This window comes from Apteryx mantelli, chromosome 8 (genome assembly GCF_036417845.1).
Source record: "Apteryx mantelli isolate bAptMan1 chromosome 8, bAptMan1.hap1, whole genome shotgun sequence".
Classification (NCBI taxonomy): domain Eukaryota; kingdom Metazoa; phylum Chordata; class Aves; order Apterygiformes; family Apterygidae; genus Apteryx; species Apteryx mantelli.
Genome location: NC_089985.1, coordinates 42,148,697 through 42,174,643, shown reverse-complemented (window position 1 = coordinate 42,174,643; position 25,947 = coordinate 42,148,697). Strand labels below are relative to the sequence as shown.

Here is a 25,947-nt window from a genome sequence, read left to right as displayed (position 1 = left end):
CGCAGCCTGGCCCCTCTCGCGGGCAGCGGCAGCGCTCCGCCCTCGCGCACGCGTGGTGTCCGCGCCGCGCGCGCGGGAGGTGCCGCGCATGCGCAGAGCCGGGGGCCGGTGCCGGAGGGCTCGGCGGTTGGCTGGGGCGGGGGGAGGCGCGCGCGCGTGCGACGGCCGTTATCCGTGAGGGGGGAAGGCGCGAGGCGGCCGCCATTCCTTACCCTGCTCCCCCCAGCTGCCTGGGGGCTGCGGGAGCCCGAGTAACTCACGGCTCCCTCTCGCCCTCGGTGGGTCGACTCGCTTCAGAATTCAGTAGGCCTCTTAAGGAACTAATGCGGAAAACACTGAGCCTGAAACACCTTTTGTGCTGGTAGCATGAGAGTTCAACCAGATGAGGGCTTGGATTCGGAGTATTGCGAGTCAGTCTTTAAAAGGGAGGCCCTCAACGGCCTCAACACTGGCCCGGCTGGCAGGGTGCTAATAACACCTTGCTCAAAACGCTCTAAGCGGCCTTGGTGATACCACTCAGTCGATATGGTTGCAAATTTAAAACTGTTGCATTTTTGATACTCGAGGTAGGTTGACCGTACTTGAATTGATTGTATTAATGCAGAGGCAAGAGGAATAGTTATTTTGTATTTTATGTATTCTATGAGGAATGTAGTTAGAGTGCTGTGGAGTAATGTTTTCTGCACTATCACTCTTGGCATCAGGCTGTAAATAAAGCAGTTATTTCTTAGGTGTCTAAAACTGTTTCTAAAGTAATGAATATGAATTATTCAGTGAGGTGTTCCCCCCCCTCCAAAAAAACCTTTCCCCATTGTAATGATTTCTGAGTGATGCAAACCAGCTTCACCTTGCTTAAGTCCTGGTCTTCCAAATAGATCTTGCGAACTCTAAACTAAAGGGATGGGGAAAAACAAATAGCTTAAATAGAAGTACCTTTTTATTTGGCATACTTTGTACATTTAAAATATTTTTCCAGGTTTTTTGGTCTGGATTCAGAGTGTGAAGATCTGAAATATTCAGTGAAAATTGTCAGTCCTTTATGACAAAGGAGAAGGCTTTAGCAAAAAGAAATGGGGAGGAAGGGAGGGAAGTGAGCTCTGAGTAATACAGTATGCACAGCTGCACCTCATCTGTTGCTGAGCCTGCTTTTGTAATAATTAGAAATATTTTTGTTTTCAGTTCTGTTGTGAAATACAGTTTCTAGCCTTGCTTCATTCGCAAGGTGCCACAAGTCAAGACTTGTAGACACTCATTGAGCAATTATCCCAAACGCTCTTCAGGAAAAACAAGGAAAGCGCTGCTGTTAAACAGCGTAGGGTTTCCCTTTTGTCTTTCCATGTGTTGGGAGAAGTTACAGCTTAAATTGCAATGTGAACTGTAACAAAAACACGAAGTTCTTTCGGTTGGTGAGCCGAGATCTGTGCAGAAAGGGGTGTTTCTGCCCTGCGCAGAGGTGCCAGTCGCGCCGCTGACTTTTCGGAGGACTCGAGAAGGCTCCTCCGCGGGGGAAGGCGGCGCAGGGGTGCGGAGCGGCGCCCCTCAGCCCGGCGCGGGCAGCACCTGGCTCGGCGCCGCCGGCACCATTTCGCCTGCGCAGCTCCCGCCGCGCCGCGCCGCGCGGGAAATGGCGGCCGCCCGCTGCTGCCGCCCTCCCGGCGGGGCGGTGGCGGCGCCCGCCCGAGGCCGCGCCGGGCTCCGCCTGCTCTGCCGGCGGGGCGGAGCGGAGCGGAGCGGGATGGCGGCGGCGCGGAGAGCGCGGGCGGGCGACCCCCGTGCCGGCTTCGGGCGGCCGGCGGGGGAGCCGGGCCCCGCCGTGCCGCAGGGGCTGATCCGGGCGGCGCGGAAGAGCGGGCAGTTAAACCTGTCGGGCCGGAGCCTCGGCGAGGGTGAGAGCCGGGGGCCGCTCCGCGGGCCGACGACGAGGAGGAGGAGGGGGAGGGGGAGGGGGGCGAGGGAGGCTTTGGGTAACGCGTGGGAATAGATGCCGCCGATCCCACAGGCTGTAGCTGGTTTTGATGTTCCTCGGTGCTGCCCTTGGGAATGTGATCTGCTCGGGACCAAACAAATACACGGAACAATAACAATGAATGTTTTCTGCCATCTGCTCGCACCTCCACTTGCGTTTTGCTGCTGCTGCTGGCAAATTTCCGTCAGCTTAATTGACAAATCTGGGAAAACTGTCCCTAGAAAAAATAGTCAACTATATATATGTGTATCTACATATGAAAAGCGCTATGACAGGGGAAGTTCAACAGTGAATACCAGAAATATCTAGCTGACTTGTGTATGTTTGTGCACGTAGTACCTCAACATGTATGGCGGATAAATTTGGATACTCCGGAGGAGGCTCACCAAAATCTCTCTTTTGGTGCTGCGGATCGCTGGTGGGAGCAAGTAGATCTGACTAAGCTGATTTTAGCCTCAAACAAACTTCAGTGTCTTTCAGAGGATGTCAAACTTCTGCCTGCTCTCACTGTGCTGGATGTAAGTACACTGATCCCATTATAAGAAGACTGTACTCTCACTGTGGGAGGTGGGAAAACAGTCTCAGATCTTTCTTTTCCGTTTCCTACACTGGTGAATGTGTGGAAGTGACATTGGTGTATTTTCAGGATAAATTAGGGATTTTTACAGAACACTTTAATCAGTTTTTATGCTGATGGTCTTGTTTTGTAGAAAGTTGTAAGAGATTTTATCACGGATACTGAAAGAAGATCTATTATAGGATACAGCCTCCTTTTCTGCACTTTTTCTCCCCACCATTCATTTCTCACCTCCTCATCTCTCAGCACTTACTATCAATTAAGTGAACTTTTGCCAGTTTGACAGTTGCAATGCTGCTATTGATAATTGCAGAGGCATGCGTGCAGCTGTCACCTGTGTACAAAATTATTCTGTATATTAGTTTAGCTTGATCTTGGGTGGAGAGAAAACCACTGCAAGGTACAAATTAGTAACTGTATTTTAAAAACTTTATTTTCTAGGTACATGATAATCAGCTGACATCTCTTCCTTCTGCTTTAGGACATTTAGAAAATCTTCAGAAACTTGATGTCAGGTAAGTACCTGTTACAAAATGAAAACATGGGAAATACTGCAGTGACTTTCAAGGTGTGAATGAGCAATTGAAATAGAAAAAATACTTTAATTTCAGATTTTTTTTAACTAGAGAATATTCATACTTTGAAAATCTTTATTTTTGTCTGAAATTCTTAATTTTTGTGCCTGTGTAGATGTTGCAGTGTGAAAATGTTTTGCAGGAGCCTGTTCCACTGCAGATGTAATTGATAGTTGTTCTGTACCAACACAAAATATCCAGCGTATCTGATACTGGATGTACTTCATACTTGCTCTAGGGTCTGTAGAGGATGGGTTTCAAGGGGTCATGCATGGCTAAGACAGTCCTGCTGGTTACTAGTATCATAGCCCTAGTTAGAATGGCATAACATATAACAAAAATGTTCTGTGTGCAGGTTGAGTTTTGAAAACTGCTTAATTGATTTTCCTTTTGTTTTCCGTGTTTTAATAATAGCCACAACAAACTGAAAACTATCCCGGAAGAGTTGATGCAGTTGACATGTTTGAAGAGCCTTCTTCTTCATCACAATGAGCTGAGTCACCTGCCGGATGGATTTGGACAGCTTGTCAGCTTAGAAGAATTAGTAAATTACAACTCTTTAAAAATATTTATATGTTCAGAAAGGCTGATTTATCCATGTTTTGCTACTGGTAGTTTAAAAAAGTACAGCTTAGATGGCAGAACTTTACGAATATTCTAGTGACTTATGTAGCTTATCAGGTATTACAGGGTTTTTTTATTTGAAGCCAAGTTTTGCTTTTGGTTTGCCCAGTCCTCGAAGACAAATCAAATCCCTTGTGATCTATCAGTCATGGGAGATTTATCTCTTCCATTCATGTTTCTAACAGGGAAGATCCTGAGGATGTCAGTCAGTCACCTAATTTTAATGTTCTGCCACTAATTAACTTTGCAGTAGCAGTACTCATGGGATATTTTAAACATCTCTATTTCTAACCCCTTTCTGTGTCTCTCTCTTTTTTTTAATCTTCAGGATCTTTCCAACAACCATCTTACAGACATTCCAACAAGTTTTGCTTTGCTCATTAATTTAGTGCGACTCAACGTGGCTTATAATCAGCTCAGGAACCTGCCTGCAGATATCAGTGCAATGAAAAGTAAATTAGTTTCCTCAGATTATAAAATGTCATACAGTTAATTCTGTAGTCATGTTCAGAGATATGTTGTGTATTATTCAGCATTAAGAAAGTGTGTTCTTAAAGAGTTAATAAATTCTCAGAAATACAAGTTCAGAATTAATAAAAATAATGAACCCCCCCCCCCCCAGCTCATAGCCACTTATATATCAAACATGAGTCCTCTTAGGGTTGGTATTTCCAGATAGATGGGGCATGAGAAGTAATTGGAGAAATGTAAGGATTAATATTGTTCTGCTTAGAAGTCAGTAGCCTCAAGACTGTGCAATTTTGAGTGGAAAATTATGCATAAATAGGAAATACTTGAAATTAATGGGGAGAGAAAACATAAAATGGTGAGTGAAAGAAGTTTACTTCTAAGATTTGAAATAATACTGAGTATCAAGCTTATTATTGTTTAAATGAAATACATTTTATTTGCTGTGGCTGATCTACAGGAACGGATAGACTGCTGGCTTTTTTAAGTGGTACAGAAATTATCTGCAGAAATTTCTGAAATGATGTACGACGATAGGCCTATCCTTTCCTGTTCACTGCTGTATTTCAAAGGACGGGTAGCCGGTAGTGTCGTCGAAGGCATTCCAGAATGTCTTGTGAAGTATAAGTGAAAAGCCTAAGCAGATGTCTGGCTTTCACAAATGCTGATGCTGACTGGTTTGATTTCTTACAAAATACTGATGGGCAGAAGGTTATGTTTATTTTAAAAATAGCATAGTTATGATTCTATAGAAGACATTTTTTGTTTACTTTTTCTCACTTGCACACTTATTTCAATAGGTTTAAGACAACTGGATTGTACTAAAAACTACCTGGAAACTGTACCTTCTCAATTGGCGAGTATGGCATCTTTGGAACAACTTTATCTGAGAAAAAATAAGTTACGTTACTTACCAGAATTTCCTTCATGCAAATTATTGAAGGTGAGGTTTGAAACAGTGTATTGGTGTTTCTAGATAAATGGGGCACAGGAAGTAATTGGAGAAATATAAGGGTTAATATTGTTCTACTTAGAAGTCAGTAGCCTTAAGACTGTGCAGTAAGCAATTTGACAGATTATTTTCTTCAGTGCCTATTTTGAGTGGAAAAATATGCATAAATAGGAGATAATTGAAATCACTGGGGAGAGAAAAAACAAAATGATGAGCGAAAGAAGTTTACTTCTAAGATTTGAATAATATTAAGTGAAACTACTGTAAATATATCTGCAGTAATTTTTTTTATAATAACAGCTGTTACTTTAAATACAAAATATTGTGAATTGCTGTGATAGTTAATAATTATGTGCACAGAACTATATTTATTATAGATCATTTGCAATTACTTTTGCTGTTCCCACTGGTCAAGGTTAATGTCATTGGAAAGACAAACTTGCAGCAGTACTTATTCTTCAGAATTGGGAAATAAAAGTATGTAGAAGAGGAATGACTGGATGTAATATTGTCTGCAGTATTTTTTTATCTCTAGAAACATTCTTTGGATATGTTTACTTTGTTCATTGTTATTTTTTCATTGCAACTGCAGAGAAAATATACCATACTTTTTCTTTTAACGTAATCACATCTTCAGATATTTTGTAGCCTAATTTCGTGGTATGTTTAAAATTGAAAATCATCTGTCCCTCAGGACATCAGAAATTTGTTAATTAATAGGAAAACAATTGGATCAACTGAATGCTTATATCATGGTGGTGACTAAATCCATCAGAGAATGCAGGTACCAAAGCTATGTAACTCTGAACTCAGCAGTTAAAATTCCAAGCTATTTCTTTTTTTTTTTTCCCTAAAAAATAAAAAAAAAAATTCCTGCTGGAGTGTGAAGTTTTGTGTCTTAGTGTTTCCAGCAGCATGTGTGTGCTCTTTCTGGTCCAAGGAACCACTCAGTTCTTCCACTGTAAGTGAAACATTTTCAACTGAGAGATGGAGAGCTGCCCTCTCAACTTCTGTAGCTTGGAGTTTAAGAAACTTCCCTGAGCAAAGAGAGATATGGAGCAGATTGATTCCTAGCTTGGAAATGGAACTCAAAGCTGTGGATTCTACGACAGTTTCAGGAAAACTAAGTTCAGACTCATGTCTGAATCTTCAGAGGCTTTGGTTTTTTGTATGTAGATGAAAGGGAATCAGATTCTGTATTTTCTCCACATGTCATCATATGTTTTTGCCAATGTCATGATTCAGGAGATTAAAGTTACAGAGTAATTTTACCAGAGTAATGTAATTGTGGCTGATCTTTGTTTCTATAGGAATTACATGCTGGTGAAAATCAGATTGAAATTTTAAATGCTGAGAATCTTAAGCACCTGAGTTCTCTCTCTGTATTGGAACTTAGAGATAACAAGATAAAATCTGTTCCTGATGAAATTACTGTGCTTCAGAAGTTGGAACGACTTGATCTAGCCAACAATGATATCAGTAGGTAATATTAAAAACTGCATATATTTGTATTGAGGCATAGCTAATGACATCCATATTTGCCTGAAACAGAGTAATAACTCACTAATAATTCTATAGCTGATGTATTGCAGTTTCTAAAATGTAATTAAAAATGACTCGATAAAAGAAATCTTTCTGTTTTATCTAAATGTTATGATCCAACTGTGCCTTTCTTAAACATAATATATTCTGTATCTTTTGATTTGAATGTGAGCTTCAGAATACCAGGGCATCTGAAAAACCATTGCTAATTCTTTATTTAAATTCTTAAATTCTTAATTTAAAATTTGTTTTGAAGTTGCACTGAAATGAGCTGCTTCCATTTGCAGATTGCCGTATACAATGGGGAACCTTCCTCAGCTGAAATTCCTGGCATTAGAGGGAAATCCTCTGAGAACCATTCGAAGAGACCTTCTGCAAGTAAGCACATTTAGACAATATATAAAGTTTGGTTATGTTGTTTGTTTACATTATTCAAATTGTGAAGCCAAACATTAAAAACTTAGCAAATGTCTAGATTTCAAGTGCCCTGTGCAACTTTAATCTGTCTCTTGTGTGTATTGTGATTCAGGAACTCTTTCCACTCGAGTCTGATGCAATGCATAAAATCATGAGGGTGTGGAATAAAGGAGGTTGTTGCTTATAGGACCTCTTTCTGATGTGCTACAGATGTTGTAATATATATTGCGAATGAAGCAAGGGATGTCTGAAGAATAAAGGATAAGGCAGCTGGCTGCTGCCTTGGGAAACTGGGTTATAATCCTCCTGCAGTTACAATCAGTTGTGATGCTAGGGGAGTACTTTAATTTAAGCTTTTCTTAGATGGGTGTGGATTTCTGTTTTTCATTTCCTGCTTGTGTGAATTAAGGATCTAGGATTCCATTTATGCAGAGTATTTGATGGCAGATGTGTTTTGAGGAATGACAATATGATGTACCACATTTTCTTATGGATAACCTACACCTCAGATAATCTGTGTTCTCTCTTTAGGTAACTAGCAAAGTGAAGGTGTGGGTTATACATGAGAAAACAAGTACTTAGGGCACCAGGGAGGTTGGGGTGTGGGAACTACTACTGCTACTGAATTCCTTTCCCTTCTACCCCCCAGCAGGCCCCTCTTTTTGTTGGTGGTATAGATTGATTACTTCTTTTTGTGCTTTTGCCAGTGCTATAAAATAAATGTTTCTGAAGCACTTGAATTCTCTAAAAATAAGAAACACTGAAGACCCCAAATTAAATTTTGTAATTTACAGCAGCGTGTCAAAAATAAGAGGGAAGAAAATCATGTAACTGCTGATTAGGTGAGCACTGTATGCACTAAGTTAATGAACAGGGGTTCAGTGGATGGAAGTTATCTGTGATCACAGAGTTCAAACCTGTGCCACAATATACATGCAAAGGAGACTGAGCTAGGATTGCCTCACTACTTAAGTTCTGGTATTCCCTGACTTCTGAAGATTTCATTTTCTTTCAAGTGTAAGAGCATACACGTGTGTAATTTATTGTATTTCTTACATATTTTATAGCAAACCAGAGGTATAAGAATTCCATTACAACATTTTATACTTACACTTCTTGATCAATTACCAACACTGGAAATCTATATAATTGAAATTTTATATGCACTGTCTGGATTTTTTCCACTTGATTTAATGGAGTGATTGACAAATCTTGTAGGTTCTCCAGACACTTGCTAGCAGCAAGTGAATGATGAGACTACAGATTTACAAGGACTCGAGGGGAGGGGTGTAGTCTAGCAGGCACAGATCCCCTTTTGTAGGTCCCTGTTCTGTCTTGTCTCTTCTTACTCTTCAGGCCTCTCATTCTAGTCCCAATTCCATTCATGTCCTCTGTGTGTTTCATTGTTTTTTGACAAAGCTGTAGTCATCTTTTGTTAAACTGTAATCTTCCTTTTCCACCCCACTATCCCTTCGTGTTTCTCATCTCTTTGCATAACCCGTTGTTACTTGTCTGCTGATCTCCAGCTTATTGTCTGCCTTCCCCTCCATGCAAGCCAGGTGACTTACTCAACTTTGTTTGACCTCCATGTTTCCCTTACAAGTCCCCAGTTCCCTCTGTATTGGTTCCCCTCTTGCTCAGCTCAGCTCACGCCAGCCCTACCTGTGCCCACAGTCAGTCCCAATTTCCTCCAGCCTCTCTTTCTCAGTATTTTATCTTCAGTTTCTGCTGACCAGTCTCATGAGATTCCTTGTGCTGGTTTGTTCCTTTCCCACTTCCACATTTTCTTTCTCCCTTCAGCTTTCAGATCAATCAGTCTCTTCTTGTATGTAATATAGATGTCAGTTAGAATGAAAAACAGTAACACATATTCAGTGCTTTAGTTCAGTCCATGGTTTTACAAAAACAAAGAGAAGCACATGAAATCATAAGGAAAACTTTGCTTCCAAAACAAATGGGGTGATTGAGATTATGCTTGATTATTCAGAGATTATGCAAGTGGTAACTGTGTTGTTTGGCCAATATGAGTTGCTGTGAGAGGACTGAAAATCAAATCTTTGGAGAATACAGCTGTTAAAAATCCATGTAAACTTTGTAAGCTGCAGTGTTTTTCCCAGATCTTATAATTTGGTCAAACTTGGATGTAAAGTTATTGAAATTCTGCACAGCCACCCTCTTTGACAAATTTGAAGTTCCTTCTCAAAAGCATAATTGTGCTAGACATTTTAAAAGAGAAAATTAATTTAATTTGATCTTTTTTCCTTGTTCTTGGAACTGGATGAAATTTTAGATAAAGAATTAATAATGTGGAGCCTAGGGCAGCTCCTGGTGCCTGACATGGCATGGAAAATTTCACCTGGAATAAGTAGATAAAATTGCACATAAGCAAAATTATAAGATACTGCAAAGAGGGTTTTTCTACAGGAAGTGTTAGGTAGCTTTTATAGTCAGCAGTGCTATGAGCTCCACCTACACAACTGATGTTTGTCATTCTTCCATGCTAAAACAACTGTATAAATGCTGGCTTGCAAATGCTTGTTTCACCTTTTATTTTTTATTTTTTTAAGAAAGGAACCCAAGAACTTCTGAAATACCTAAGAAGCAAAATCCAAGGTATATTACTCTATTGTATTGCATTTTTTTAAAGAGAACCTTTTATGAATTAAAACAAATTAGAACTTATCCAGGGTAGCTGTTTGGTTTTTTTTAATTAATTTCCCCTTAGTTATCCTGCAGTAATAGTGTTTTCTTTACTCAACAGTTTGCTCTTACACTTCAGTGCAGTTTCCTTTCCTTATTCTCTTAGGTGATACCAAATAACAAACCTTCATTATGGAGGATTATTGTTTAGAAAGATAATCTTACATATTTTCCTCTAACCCTTTATACATTTTGCATGAGGAATTCAGATAGCTTGCTTTTTATTTTCCCCCCCTGGACCTAAAGGGAAGCTTATGTAAGGAGTTTCTTTTAAGCTTGCCATCTGTCTGCTGGCTTGGTCACAGAATGGAAAAATAGATGAGATTTTGCAGAGGTACTATGTGTTATTCATTCATGTAATAACATGGGCACTACAGACCTGTGATTCCTAACGAGTATATGCATGAATAAGTCTGCCTTAAAGTCTTAGTAAAGCCACGAAGTCTACTTCTAAGCTGACTAAGAATATGAAAAGTCTTTCAGGAGAAAGTAACCAATTATTTAAAACATAATTCTAATCCTGGCCTATTAGAATTGGTCTTTCTACCATTTAAAAGTCTCTATCCCAGCATTCTCTATAGAAATAATTAAAAAGTCTTAAAGCAGAAAATCAGGTGAAATGTTGCACAGAGATTACTTCTCTGGACAACTGCTGTATGTTTTTGTAGAATCCTCCTTCGGACTCTAAGCTTTATGTCTGTGGATTAAAAAACACCTAGATTATTGTGTGTCATTCTTCTGTAACAGAATATGCTACTTTGTAAAATTAATTGATAATATTAAAAAAAAAGGAATTAAAAGTTACTAGTTGCTTTGTGCACCCAAGTCACTCTCCAGACTGATACCTGGGTTTGTAATTCACTGAGATATTTTGGTAGTTGGCTTTTCATTTTGTTCTGCATTTTCTTAACAAATTAATGGTGGTCAGACTTCGTATTTTCTGCTTACATAGGAAGCAGGCTGTCAGAATCTTTAAGTAACTTGCATGCTGAGGAGCCTTAATCTTTTCAGAACAGGACTTCAGTTTATCAGCTTTAGAAATCTTCATCTTTGTTAACTTTTGAGAAGTGTGAAGTAGGCAAAATGACTGAGGTCACTGGTCATTAAATATAATATGGGAATGATTATGCTGCACTTAAATGGCGAAAAATGTTTAACCTCTTAATTTAGAAGAGGCAACTTTTTGTTGAAAATGTATGAAATTTCTTCCTTTTGTAAATAGGTTTTATCTCCTCATTACCAGAAGATGGCAGGATTAAGTCACTGCATAGTATAAGGTTGCTTGGCTTTCAGAATGTTGGGTTCAAAGCAAATCTAACATTATTAACTTTGTAAATATTAATTGGATGGTAGAGTACATACTCAGAAGCTCAACTGGTGAACCAGAATAGCTAATCTTATCCTCTTATTTTATTATCTTATTAATTATATTAACTAATGTCTTGCATGTACAGGAATATTTATCATCTTATTGTACCTGTTACTATGACATCTAAGAGGGAGATAAACAAATAGCAGTAGCAGTCCTCTTCCTGTAGAGGTTGAAATTGAGAAGAGGCCCCTTGAACCTTGTTTTTGACAATTCTTAGTAAAAGGATGACTAGTTTTTGTTAGATGTAGCTGTTACTAGACTGTTATTCATGAACACTGCTGAAATTCTGTAGAATTTGTTCCACTTCTTTTAGTGGAAGTTAAATTTATTGTATGTTTGGACTTCTAGCTAAGCTTCACCCTAATTATGCATTTGCGAATCCCTAGGGTTTGATGGCACAGCTCTAATGTGCAGAACTAATGCTTTTAGTCTGCTGCATTTATTAAGCTCATACATTCAAAGTAGCCCTTTAAGTCCAAAAACTTCTTCACAAACACTGTTGAAAAGGAACCCTATAGAGAAGGGTATTATGAAAATTATAACAAATATTAATGTTTTAACTATAGTTGTGGTCAGCTTTGCTCTTCTGGATATAGATGATCTGGATCATCACTTCTAGCCCATCTTTCCTGTTTATCACTGTTCTCTTTTTCAGTTTCTATCTCCCTACCCCTCGGAGGCTGCTGCCCCTCAGCATCTTGGCTAGCGTAACATGTGTATTGTTTCCTGACCTATTTTGTCAAAGTGAGCCAAGTTAAAAAAAATCACCAACCCAAAATCTAAGACTACAAAAACCCCTTACTAGAAAATTATTGAAATTAATCTGTATCAAGTTATATGCAATCAAACCAGAATACAGGAAGAGTTAAAAAGGATGATGGCAAGTGACTAGGGACAATGAAGCTCTCGATCTAGAACATTTGGAACACCACATCTGACTGCAGCCTATAGTAGTTTGTGTGACTATATACGTATATTATCTCTAGATGATGTAACTAGCCCAAATGAAGAGCCTCCTGTGACAGCAATGACTCTTCCAAGTGAGTCAAGGATAAACATGCATGCCATAACTTCACTAAAATTATTGGAATATAGGTATGTGTTTTGAAATACTTAGTATTTCTAAAGCTGTAATAATTTTTTTATTTTTTGCTTTCTTTATTTTTGACTTCATGATATATACAAACTGTTTGAAAATCTGGCTACACTTGCATGTTTTTCACTCTAACTTGCATGCTTAGGAACGGACAGGTTTGAATTGCAGTCGGTGTTTCTCCTGGATTTTCATTTCTTTGTCTTATCAACTATTCCACAGTAACATTCCTTTTAACTCATTGAAATACTTATTATTTCAGGTGCTATTAGTACATCTTAAGTGTCTTTAGAAATTATTGTTAAGTCTCAAAACATCTCATTGCAGTAGGCAAGTATCTCTTCAGTTAATTCTTGAATGAAACCAGCAATGTAACTTGTTAGGTTAGGAAAGAAAAAAAACGCCACCTGTATTTGGTGAGAACTGTCAGGTGAGATGCACAGAGCCATGGACAGAGTTAGAATGGGGAGAGGACCTTGTTCTGATGAAAAGGGCTGGAATAGTTTTAGTTGCCACAAACGTTCGGAAGCTCCAAGTTCAATAGTTACCTGAGTTAAACCATTACCATGTCGCTATGCTGGGGATGTTTTCTAAGTTGAGGGGGGAAAACTTGTTTAATGATAATCTTGCAACACTTACTGGCCCATACAGAATTTACGCATTTGCTGAGATAATGACATAATTCAGCTTTTACTGATTTTTGTCAAGCTAGACAACAGAACAGGTTGCTGGCATGAAATGGTGTTATTGCCTACATTCCATGTACCCTGGCACAGTGATTCATAGCTTTCTGGTTAACAGTTGTTCAAGGACTTCAAATTGTAGATATTTATATAATATATGTATTCTACTGCTCCTGTTTTTCTAAAAGATGAAAAGGTCTTGTTAATAAATAGGAAATGACTAACTTGTTCATGTTACTCTGCTAAATGCTTTTCATTGTTTAGTGAGAAACAGGCAGCTGTGATTCCTGATGAAATGTTTAATGCAGTCAGAAGCTATCCTGTCACCACTGTCAACTTCAGCAAAAATCAGCTGAATGAAACTCCTGCAAGGTACCAGCTGTTCCAAAATAGAGATCATTCTTTATCTCTTACTTTTTTCTGCTTTTGTCCTTCAACATCTTGTGTTTTTCTAATCAAGCATATTTACACTTTATCCTAATATATTTATGTGTGTGTGTATGTATTTTATATATGTATAGTATTTTATATCCATATATGCATTTATTTATATATATAATATATATATGCACGTATGTATTTTAGAGAAAGAGATATAATGAAAGTAAAATTAAGATGCTGAATAAAACTTGCACTTCTAGTATGTGGCATGCAGGTGGGCCCTTTGATTGTAACATGGAGGTTTTAGTTAAAGGAAGCTCGTCATTACTGAGTGATGCTTTCATTACATGTTGTTTTTCATCTTGCTTTGCTAAGCATCGATGAAATGAATAAGGGGAGACTCTAGTGTCACTTCACATAATAATGAAGTGCTGTACTTAACTATAATGTAGTATGGTTTATTATTTTCTCTACAGAGTGATCCTTTTCCCATATGAAGATAATCTGTGTGTATTCGGTACTTCATTAGATGATGCCTCTGTATTATAGTCAAGGTCTTGTTTAAATTCAGGTTTTTCAGATACCATAATTTTTATTTTTTTAAAAGAAGCCTGAACAATTTCCATGCCTTTTTTTCTTAAATTGTTTGGTGTACCATCAAGTAGCATTTGATATTATTGTACTTAATTCTTCATCCACAGTCAAGGAAAAGCTTTTTCCTGACACTAGTGAGAATAAATAGTCTTTTTGTGTAATGAGGAGTGTTATTGTATCTCTGGTAGCTTAAGAAAATCATCAAAACTGATTTTTAAGGAAAAAAAAAATTTATTAGAGCAGCTTATACTGTAGGAAAAAAAAACACTTTCATGCCTAGAAGCCATTCTTAAAATTCATGTTTAATATATCTAAACACCTTTGAGTTTGCTTTTGAGAAGGGGAGGATAGAGTTCATGCAATAAGGAGTCAGCAATCTGAACCTGCAACACAGAGAGTACCACATGACTTAGTACTTATGGATCTTGAGAGAAGAATAATTTCAAGTGATGAGGATACTCTACTTGATACGGGAAAGATCTAATGGAAATTCTCTCTTATGTAGGACAACAGCCTGGTACCCCCTCGGTTGACTTTGCAGTTCTTATTCAGACAGAACCTTCTATTGCTTGAATTTGGGAATCTTGCCCGAGTAGAAATTTTGTACATGAGCTCAGATCTGTTTTAACTCCTGTGAACGATGGCCCTGCCTTCAGGTTTTTATAATGCTCAGCTGCAATCAGCGCGTCTAAACAATATGTCAGTGTAAGCAGATAACGATGAAGGGTATGCCTGAATATTCAGTACGCGTTTGTTTACATTATTGTGGTGCCCACTTGTTTCCATCCTGGGACCCAAATGTGCTAAGCATTATATACTTTTAGCATGTAGAACTTGAAGAGGAGGTGCTGTCTTTTTCCCATAGAAAAAAATTCTTTTCAGTACATTCATGGAAGATGAACTTGGCGAGATAATGCTTGTGCCTTCCATGCTTTTTCATGTATTTGAGGCTGTAGCATTCAGTGGGGAGGAAGGTGTAGGTGTGCAGCTGCTAGGTGCAAGAGAATTCAGTGGGAATCCAGATATGAGAGATGAGTATTTAGCTCATTTAATTACCTCTTTTTAAGGTTAAAATGAAGATTCTGTCATAGGGATTCAATAACTAACTTCCTGAGCTTCTAAGTACTTTACACTGAAGCATCTCAGTATTTTATCCTTTTATGAGAAACAGCAAATGCTGTTTACAAACTACAAATCTGCAATCTGTAATAGCAGAACAGGGGAACAAAAGTGAAAAATGGAAATAAAATAATAATAAGCTATTTCTGTTCATTGTGACTATTAAAGAATCACATGGAGTCACATGGATGGAGTCTTCTGTTAAAACGCGTATAGGGCAGGAGATGACAGTGATGGTCATTTGTGCCATAGTTTCTAAAATATCTCTTAACTGCATTTAAGTGAACAGGCTTTCATAGTAAAACTCGCTCTCTGAATCAGTGACAGCAACTTTAGAAAAGTGACTCTGAGCTTTGTCTTTGCACCAAGCATAAAACTCCAGGACAGGCTGCTTTCACAAGTTTAGTTTCCATTATCTTCACAAAATCGCTTCTGAAGCATCCAAACAGAATGTCCTTGGTTTGTGAATTTCTAGAATAAAGCAGATTTTTTCAGCAACTTAGAAAATATAATGCAAACGTACTTACATAATAAAAGTATATTCATACTGTGTTGCAGGATTGTGGAGCTGAAAGACTCAGTTTGTGATGTCAACCTTGGCTTCAATAAACTCTCATCTATTTCCTTGGAGCTTTGCATGCTTCATAAATTGACACATTTGGATATCAGGTTTGTGTCGTGTGTTGGACTTCCTTTCTGAGTAATTTATTTCTATGCCTTTTTAAACCAGCCATCTGTTACTGCAGTATAGCAGTACTGAAATAATTTTTCATTTCTCTAAATGCCTCCATGTCAGTTGAATGACTGGCAGATCTGAAATGGCAGGTGGCCTAGATCTCTGCTTTGGTTTAAAAAAAAAGAAAAGTGGACAAGCTCTAAGACTTGCTCTGATGAAGAGTCTTGCCCCAGTCATAAAAAGGGTCTCAGAGATGTTAAGTGGATGTAAAAAAACCCCAAATCTGGAGGGTATCCGGGTAGTAGTACCAATGAGAGCAACCCTAGTGTGCTGCATGGAGCAGCAGCTCTCTATAGGTACTTTTATTTGTAGTAGTTTTATTAAGTTCCTTACTGTCATTCTACTTCCCCTAACTTCTGAAAAATATTCATTGCATTTGTTTGGCCATCAGGATTAGCTCACCAGCAGTTATTATCTTGGGTGCATCACAAAATGAAAAGTAGCAAAGCACAGTTGCAAAGAGAGTTTTTTGCTTTGGCTTGGTTTAAATTAAGTTGCCTGTAACATATGTGCTGCTGATGGAGGAGTTAGGCTGCAGACTGCAGAAATGGTTGGTAAGATGAGGTTGATGAGAGAATAAGGCTGAATATCTTAGAGTGAGCAAGAATTTAAGTCTGGGTCTCTTTTAGTGAGTGGTCTGTTTTCCTGTAACAGCTCTTTATGTGCCACACTCAAGAAATGTCTTGTTTGACCTTACAAGCCCCTGTCCTCCTTGTATTTTAAAAGTTTCTGAATGTCTTCCTATTGTGGAAAACACTCTGGAAACAGTAGCCATAAACCAGTTTGTCACAGCAACTGGGTATTAGGCTAAATGAATTTTAAAGAGATGTAGAGTTATCCTACTGGTTCAGGTTGGCACCAACATCCAGGCAGTTTCGTTAACTTCCTTCTGAAACCCAACTAACTGAATACGTTTCTGGGACAATAGGGAGAAAGAAGGAACAGAAACTTCTTCAAGGAAAACCATGAACAAACTAATAGGGTGGAAGGTTGATAACTAATGCCTTCAATTATATTTCTTTTAAATTTGTATTTATTAAAGAAAAAAGGCAAGACTCTGCATTGGAGATGAATTTGTATAGTATTTGTCTTGTATGTCCTACCTGACAGGTTGGGGGGAATACTGGTTCTTTACATGCTATTAGGAAGCTGTTTGTTCCTCGTGTTCTTTGGTCTCCTAAAGACCCTTAAGAAGAGGAGGTATCTGTATAGCATAATTCATACAGATGTGGACATGTATATGTGTGTGTATACACATGCTTAACAAATTATATTTTGAAATTGATGATTAAAAGTTTGATTTCTGTTCATTCTGTGTTGAAAATATTGTCAAGCATATTTCTGGAGACGTTATGACACTTTGAAATATTTAGGTATCTTTAGAGAACAAGCTTTTAATCCTGTTTACTGGCAAAAATCAGAATGCAAATGTGGTTTGCATCAGCAAGCATCTATACTTGAGCATGGTCTTGACCCATTTATGAAGCAGTTCGCTGGTTTAAGACAGCATATCAGTATTGGTAAATACGGTATTCTTTCACCATGAATTCTTAATTAACACTTGTTAAAAGTTAATAATTACTGTTTGTCTTCATTTGATACACAGAAATAATTTTTTGACATCTTTACCTGAGGAAATGGAGGCACTGACAAGACTGCAAATAATAAATCTTTCCTTTAATAGGTAAGTAACTCTTTAGACTTTTTATAATATAAAAGGACTGGGCCAAATTCAATATAATATTCCTGTGATGTAAGAATGAGGACACACTTGATCAAATGTGTGATCAGCTTAAAAGAGATAAAGAGAATGTACTACTTTGCACAATGTGTAGTGTATTTTTGGAACTTGCCACCACAAGAAGTTTTGGAGAGAGATAGTACCAACCGGTTCAAAAAGGTATTAAACAGTATTGTGAACAATATGTACAAAAATGGATACCAGCAGGATTGGTCAGGGATGTACCCTTTAACATCCGTAATACAGCAGTTCTGGATGCTGGAAAAATATGAGGGCAGTGGACTGCAGTAAGTGGCGAGGCTTGAGTGGTCTCTGAATAGCATCTCTTCCTGCTTTTATCGCTTACAGTAGCGAGACACAGTTCTGGGCTAGAAGGACTGTTGATTTGACTCAGGGCATTTCTTATGTGTGCAGGAAAACACCTGGCCGTTATTCTCCCTTCTTTACACTACTGAGTCGGTTACTGTCATTTATGTTGGAGGGAGTAAGTTTTGCTCAAACAAATCACTTGTGCCTGTGATTTTAGGGGACCTATGGTTGTTTCTGAGTATATCATACTGACTAAATCTGTTGTCTCCATTTGACCCATTTCCTTCATGGACGCTTTTTGTAAAATCCTGGTCTTCTGGAAGACAATGTGAGTTTTGCCACTAACTTGAGTAAAATTCTAATGATACCGTTTAGATTTTGCCTAGGAATAAGTTTTTCCAAACCTAATCTATCAACTATAACCTTATTTTAACTCCTAATGGCTTTGCTTCTCTCATCTGTATTAGTTACAGTTCATTTTTTAAGTTTAGTTTGCTCTTACTACTTCTAGGCAAAGTTTAAGGGGGGTAGCTCCTTCTTTCAGAAGTCTGTTCAGATTACCATACATAAAACAGTGTGTTTTAAAACATACAGATTACAGTTCTGTTCTTCTCAAACAGTGAAGAGAGAACACCTACGCCTGATCTCATGTCCCTTTGCTAATAAATTTCATGTATTCATGAAGATCTTCAGCTCTTTTTATAAAGCTCCATTTTAAAAGAAAAGTCTCTCATGTATCCTTCCTGTTTCTTTCACCAAGCACATATGTCAGGATGCTTAAATATACTTCAAATTACAGCCTTGGCACATGCAGCACGAACATGAACAGTACTTCAGGGATTCTGATGACTGCGATTCAATACAGAATAAAGACATTTGTTTTCTTTCCCTATCCAATGGCCAGTGGGATGTGAAGTACCCAGACCTCCCTCGGAAATGACAGTGGTACACATCGAAAATGCATTCTTGTGCATGGCACTTGCAGTGTGAAAGCTTGTTCAGGCCAGGACAGACCCAGTGAAAGAGGTCCGTGCCTAAAGGTCAGGCATGGCAATGTCCACATCCTTGGACTCCTGCCCTTGGGACTTAATGGAGAAAATGTATCAAGTAAGAGCATCTAATGGACTCAAAATAGTCGTGAGCCAGACTGAACGGCATATGGCTGCTCAGAGTTAAATAAGTGGTTAGATAGCGTGCTTGCTCCCTGGGGCTTTGTGGCATCTTCTGTGCTGCACGTATCCCATGGGATATGCCCCCCCAAACCCTGTGCTGAAGCTAAAGAACAGCTGCCTTTCTTTGGAAAGACAGGCCAGGGTTTATTCTTATAAAATGAGTTCAGGGGGTGAAAAGGAAGAAGGATATTGGGTTAGTGCAAAATGGCCTCCTCCCCCATACACAGTACTAATGCCTCCTAGGCAGGTTGGAAGGGGGGGACCCATATAAACCATCTCCACTTTATCAGTGATAGATCCTTTTCAAATGCCTAGGAGGCTCATGAAGCTCCGAGTGCCCTACACAGCTGTCCATGCGGAAAGTTCAGGAGTTGAGTTGGGGCTTGTTCAGGCTGAGAGCGCTGAATCTGAAGTCTGCCACTTCCTAGATGAGTGCACTAAGCACTGAGCTATTTGTTTAGAAAAAGGCAGGACTCCTTCTCCGTTATTTGTTAATTTTTTTTTTAAAGAACGTGGTGGGTACAATTCTACTTTGAGAAGGCTGCTCTTAGGTTCTGCGTTCAACTTTGGAGGGAGTTTACATGCCTTTTTCTGCAGAAACAAAGTGCCGAATGCAGTGAGTGACAAATTGCTGCTCTCCTGAAGTGCCTCTTCAGGCTGTTCTTATCCAGTGAATCTGGAAACATTGTCATTAAAAGTATAGAATGAACATGATGAATGGCAGCAGGAAAACACAGCTCAGACCCCCGATGAACTCTGACACATCTGTAGTTTTTCTAGCAAGAGAAGATGAACAAAATTCTATAGAGTAAGAATAACTTTCCTTTTACTAGCCTCGCAAGACATGTTCTGTGTGACACACAAGCTGCGTGTTGCTGTTTTTTATGGTTTATGACTCAGAGAGGATCCCTTCTAAGTGCAATGTTGAGGGTGTTTCCTATATTAATATTTAAAGAGCAAATACTTTTAAAAACTAAAGCTCTCCTATTTAAAGAAAACAAGTTGACAAATACTTTGTGATGATTTTTATATTTTTCCCAAATTGTGAATATATGGCTATGTGTTATGCTACACAGACATAGGAGAACCTATATATAGTTTGCAAATGAGTGTTTCTGGAATTTTTTTGAAGTAATATGATGTAGTACATTTGTAGTTAGAGCTCAGAGCTTCAGTACTCAGCTTTTACCTTAAGGAACATATAATGCTGGAAAATTAAAAGTACTGAAAGTTCTACTTTTTTTTTTAATACTATGGACAGTCGGCGTTTTAATACTAGATGCTTTTTAAACATAAACACTGGTTAAAATATTCTGATTTCATCATTTTCTTGAATTTTGGATGCAGTGAATGTTTACAAGAACTAGTAGTTGGAAATAGTTGTCCTATTTAATTGTCATTTACAGTTCTGTAAAGTGAACGCTGCTGGCCTATAGTTCTCTGCTATAGGTGCTGAGCTGTCACTATACAAATTCTGTCCAGCTTTTTCACTGTGTGCAAGGTAAAATAATCAATGCTTTCTGCTTTCAGAGTGGCATACTTAAACAAACAAAAGTTTAAATCAACAACCCTAAAAACCTCTTCTGTTTTGAAGGCTGTTAATTTTTTTTATGTCATATTTCTGACTCTCATTTATTTGCCTTCTTTTTGAAGATTTAAAGTATTTCCCAGCGTCCTTTATCACATCCTAACACTGGAGACTATCCTGCTCAGTAACAATCAGGTTGGGTCCATAGATCCTCTGCAGCTGCAGAAGATGGACAAGCTCGGGACACTGGACCTTCAGAACAACGACCTCCTCCAGGTGCCACCAGAACTTGGAAACTGTGAAACTCTGAGGTGTGTATCTTAAGCAGTAGCCTGTTTGATAAAAATGTATTCTAACTCTGCTTTCTTTAAGGCATATTTTGTCAGAGGGAAAAATACAAATTGGTAAGATATATGTTTGTAGGTCTAAATGCATATAATGAGTATGTCTTTATCATTTGTAAAACCATGCAATTTCTTCTGTAGCTTCTCAAGATTTTTAGAGAATTGGCAAAGTTGTTTCATGATTTTGTGAAAATTCACTCTATAAATATAGATTAATATAAAAATGCACTTTGAAAGCTGGATGCCCAACTACTTATGTAAGTAAGTAAGCACTCCCAAAAGTAGAATTTAACTGTAAGGGTCAAATTTTGCAAACAGTCCAGCTTTAATTTTGAATTTTCTGAGAGCTGTGGGTTTTCTAATTTAGCTTCCTCCTAATTTGCTTTTTGCTCTTTACTGTAGAAGTTGTTCATAGGCCATGGAGCCTTGGTATAAAGAATAACTGCCTCTTTTGTTGGCCTTTGTTTTTGGCTCCTTGCCAAAATTGATTTGTTAAAAAATTAGCAACTGAAGTTACTAAATATTTTTAAAGATTTTACACTGTGATTGGCCATGTTAAAGCTCAGGAGAAAGTGAAGAGCAGAAGTGGTAAAATTTGAAGATGACACTATTTTCATTAATAAAGACTAGAAAAGTCATGAGGAACTTGGAGCCTAACAAAATTAGGCAAATATATTTATCACTGGAAGACTGGGTTGCATGATAGCATTTAATATCTTGAGGTAATCATCTGCTTTGGGAGAATATATCAAACTCCCAGTATTGATTGCTGAGTTTTCAGTGGCTTTGAACACTTGCCTCTCTGAGTACCTTATCAGCTATGTACGCTCACTGTGTGCTGGCTGTGGATGGGGAAATAAAAATTAAGAAAAAGGATAGCGTGCATAATAAAGTATGCAGAATAGAACTGAAGGAGAATGTTGATATTGCGTAGATTTAATGTTATGGTCTAAAGCAGGTGCATTGTCTGCCTTGATTGCTGTTACAAGGATTTTTAACTAGAAATGAGTGGTCTTGTTCAAGTGCTTTTCTGTCCGTCCATACATACTGCTGGTGTACCTACAGACGAGCATGGTTTGCCAGCTAAGTGAGCCATAGCTCTGTCGGTCAGTAAACACATTTAGCTCCTTACCTGTGTGTGTAACCTGCCTGGTTATAAAAGAGAGACAGGATAACATCCTCCAGGTAATGATGTATAATGATGTATAAAGAGACGTGGCCGTCTAAGTGTCTTTAGATAATACACCTTAAGGAAGACAGTTACACATAACTATTCCCTCTTGTCAAAGATAACAGATCAGTGGTCAGTGTGGTTTCCCCTTTAAAGTACACTTTCCTGTATTTCTCCTTAAGAATACTTCAGGAGGAGGCTGGCAGCGGGATCCTGGTGCAGAGTTTTAGTGAGATGTTTGGGTCCCGGGGACACCCACTGCTAAGAGCAGCAGGCCAGAGTGGCAGCGGCAGCTCCTGGGGCTCTGGCAGTTCCCCTCTGACGTTCTCCTCTTGCCCTTGCTCGAGCTCTGCCAGCCAGGTCCTCTCCTGCACTTTTTCACCTTGCGTTGACTGATGGCTAGCCAAGATACTTGGCATGTGCGTGATGACTAGTGTTGTCATTTTGTATGCATTCGATCAAGCCTTAAGCCAGTCATTATCGCAGCGGTCTAAGGGACTAGGCCTGCAAATCTTCAGGTAGCAGTTTAAGAAATTGCCATCCTGCCTGTGAACCAGCCCTGCCAGCTGGAGCTTACCGAGACTCCTGTCCTGCCCAGAGGTGTCTGCCGTGAGCTGCTGCCGCGTCAGCCCGCCTGGCGCCTAGACGCGCTCATGGGAGGATACTGGGCCGTGGTGGGCAGCGAGGCACCGCAGGCAGCTGGGCAGCGGTGAGGGCTCCGATTGCTGCAGCCGTTCCTCGGTAAACAGCAGTTCTCTGTCTGCCGCTGGGGGCTATTGCGACCTCTTAAGACTTGTTAATTTGGAATTATCTTATCCTCAGTGGGATGTTTATGCTCCAGTAGAATATGTCCCAGATTATATATGGTTAAAAACTAGCTCTTGCACCTTAATTTAGACTTGATATAAAGGTTGTTAGTTCAGCAAAACAGAAATATTATAGGTGAATGGGAGTCTAATTTTGAGGGACTTTAAAAAAACAGAAAAACACAAAACCACACACAAACAGAAAAGCTACCCAAGAAGAGTGGGCTAGCAGCTGAGCTAGAAAGTGGAGGGTTGTAATTTAACATATTTTATCCCATTTTTTGTGCCATTTATATGTTTCAGAAGTTCTTTTTCCTGCTCTGTCTTTGGCAGAGGCTTACTGAAGAAGTAGGGTATGTGTGTATTTTGTATCTATCTACAGTACTATATGACTGCAGATTTATTAGTATAAATTAAAATTCAGATGTCTCTAAGGGAGATAGGTTAGTGTGAATTAGGGTAGCAGAAGCTAAAATTCTTTTGGAAGAACAGAAGAGAAATTACTCATGAATTTCATAGGATTCATAAATTGATATATGGTGTATGAATGTGCTGGTCCAAGGATAAACCTTTATAAAAATGACTTCAACATCTCTGTTTTTCTAGGACACTTCTGTTAGAAGGAAATCCATTCCGTATTCCCCGAGCAGCCATTTTGGCAAAGGGAACAGCTGCAGTGCTAGAATATCTAAGAAGCCGAATTCCCACTTAATACAGTAGTTTGTTTCCCTGTTAGGCTGGCGAATCAATTATCCTCGCTGACCAAATGCTGTATAATCAAACTGCCTTCTCCTTGTTTATCAACTCGCTGTTAATTTGGCCGCTGCCATAAAGCATTTATAATAGTGGTTGTCATTTGTATGTTAAAAAGGAACTCGCCCATGAAATATTTTCCCCCCAAGGTTGCATGTTTCCACAGTGGGTTTTAAAATGCCCCAATATATTTGTTTACACTTTTTGTAATAAAGGATTATGTTGAAAGCTGGCTTCAGTAATAATGACAATGATGTTTTTCTATAATTAAGCTAATTTTTTTAAAAGACTTGTAAACACCAAAGTATTTGAGCATAAGGCAGAAATTAACTTTTTGATTTTTGTATGCCTGTTTTATAAATACTTGTTACATAATCTTCTACAAAGTTTTTGGTCTCTTAACTATTGCCTCAAACAATTGGTTACTGGTCCGTCTGTGATAAAATGCTTGAAACCTTAAACTGCATGGTTGTGATACAGATACAGTGTGAAACGTACTGCAGACTGCATGCATGGCTTATGTACGAGTAATCAAAATGTGGTTGATGGTGGTAACTGCACTGAAACAATAAATGGTTCCTGTTGGATGTATGTATGGTCTTAGTTTTATTTTAATAGTTTAGCATATGATATAATTAATTTTCTAGCCAATACTTTTAAACATTTTTTATTTGGTATTTAAACACACTTCCACATCCTGGAAGTGATATCTTTATTAATAACAGTAATGTTTCATGGATATGAATAATTAAAAAGGAAAAGCTGCTTGATGTTCCTTGCTATGTGACTGCAGGTACGTTGCTTCTGTGTTAGACGATTACAGGCCTATGAATTAGAACTAAAATTGAAGCTGGTTCCATATTGATTTCCAGCTGTTGGGTGTTCCCCCCCCCCACCCTCCCCCCGAACCCCACTTTTGATCCATCCGTATGTCTATGGAAAACAGTTCACTGTTCTTACAGCTGAATTGCCGGTATGGTGTAGGCACTGCGGGTGGAGCTCGCTGGGTGAAGTGCTGCGCCTGGCTTAAAAAGCAACGCTGAGAAGTCAGGGCTGTTTGGCCCGGCGGAAGGCCTTGCTGCTGTACTTGCGGGGTTGTGGGGACCCGAGCTGTGTCTCGCATTTCGCTGTACTGCACTGCCTTGTGTGGCCCGCATCAAAAATTTAATGCTGTCCCTATGTATGACTGCAGCTTCTAATCGCCAGCTGTTTTCTTCTGTGTGATCTCCAATTAAAAAAAAAAAGCTTTTAACTACATGACATCCTTGCTAAGCTTCAGGAACAGAAACAATATCTCGCTCTTCCATTCCCCCTATGAAGATGGCCAGGCTGACCTCAGATGGGTATCCTTTCCGTGGTGTGTGTTCACAAGGTAAAATACGTGCAACGAAAGCATTTTTCTTTTTCTTTGCCTGTCCTTTCTGTATCAGGGCAAAACTTAATACAATTCAAACTTCTTAAACTTTCCCGTGTTTGAATATGTCCCAAATTAACATTAGAATACACTCACTCATCCCCAGGATCTTCAGATTTAGCGAGCCTCTCAGCAGGCGTGAGGACCTTTGATGTGCTGCACTTGCAGCAGCCCTGGAATGTGACCCCTGGAACCGGCCAGTACAGCTGGAGCCCTCGGAGCGCTGCAGGCCTGGTATTTAATGGGGTCTAGAAAGGGAGAGATTTGGGGGAAAAGAGGTAAGGGCTTTCCCATGAAACACCCACAATAGCGTATTTGCGCAGAAACTGAAGTCATTCCTGTTTGGATTGAACAACAGGCAGGAGCTGTTCTGCCGTTATCTGGATTTATGGGCCTGCTGCCGCTTTCCCCCCGTGACCCTCCCCTTCGCGTCCTCCTCTTGCAGCGGGGTGCTTTTGCCGTCACCTCGTTTGTGTGTTCGGAGCCTCACCAGGAGGTACGTGCAGGACAAGTGGAGTTGCTCAGGTTTCGAGGCTCTTCCTGACTTACCTGGCAACTAAAACGAGTCTTTCTCTCAAATACTGCTTGCTTTGTCAGTGGATAGAGCAAATGTTTCTGAAGCCGTAACTTAAAAATAAGTCAGTGATAATAAAGGTGTAATTATCAGGTATCTGGAACAGTTTTAGAGAGTGGGTAGATAACAAACATCTCATTTTCCGTAACTTACAGAACAGAGGTTTTAGAAAACTCAGATCCTTTCCAATAGTAAAAGATGACAAAATTAATTACAATAAGGTGACATTTTTTTTATTTATACAATAAAGAGACTTTTTAATGTTATTCAAAACACTTTTTAAATACTGAAAAAGTTGGGTACACCAAAGCCGAAAAATGGCTCTGCTATACACTG

The 25,947-nt window shown here is 39.1% G+C and overlaps 1 protein-coding gene across 1 annotated transcript; it reads left to right on the top strand.

Moving 5' to 3' along the window:
• The first annotated feature begins 1,726 nt into the window (after positions 1 to 1,726).
• On the top strand, positions 1,727 to 24,210 carry LRRC40 (leucine rich repeat containing 40). Its single transcript, XM_067301393.1, has 15 exons — positions 1,727 to 1,886; positions 2,303 to 2,484; positions 2,985 to 3,058; positions 3,533 to 3,662; positions 4,071 to 4,194; positions 5,011 to 5,153; positions 6,473 to 6,645; positions 6,992 to 7,082; positions 9,689 to 9,734; positions 12,180 to 12,288; positions 13,234 to 13,341; positions 15,622 to 15,732; positions 17,406 to 17,483; positions 20,675 to 20,860; positions 23,477 to 24,210. Exons 1-15 carry the CDS (start codon positions 1,736 to 1,738, stop codon positions 23,580 to 23,582), a joined length of 1,812 nt encoding a protein of 603 aa, XP_067157494.1. The 5' UTR covers positions 1,727 to 1,735; the 3' UTR covers positions 23,583 to 24,210.
• The last annotated feature ends 1,737 nt before the right edge of the window (positions 24,211 to 25,947 follow it).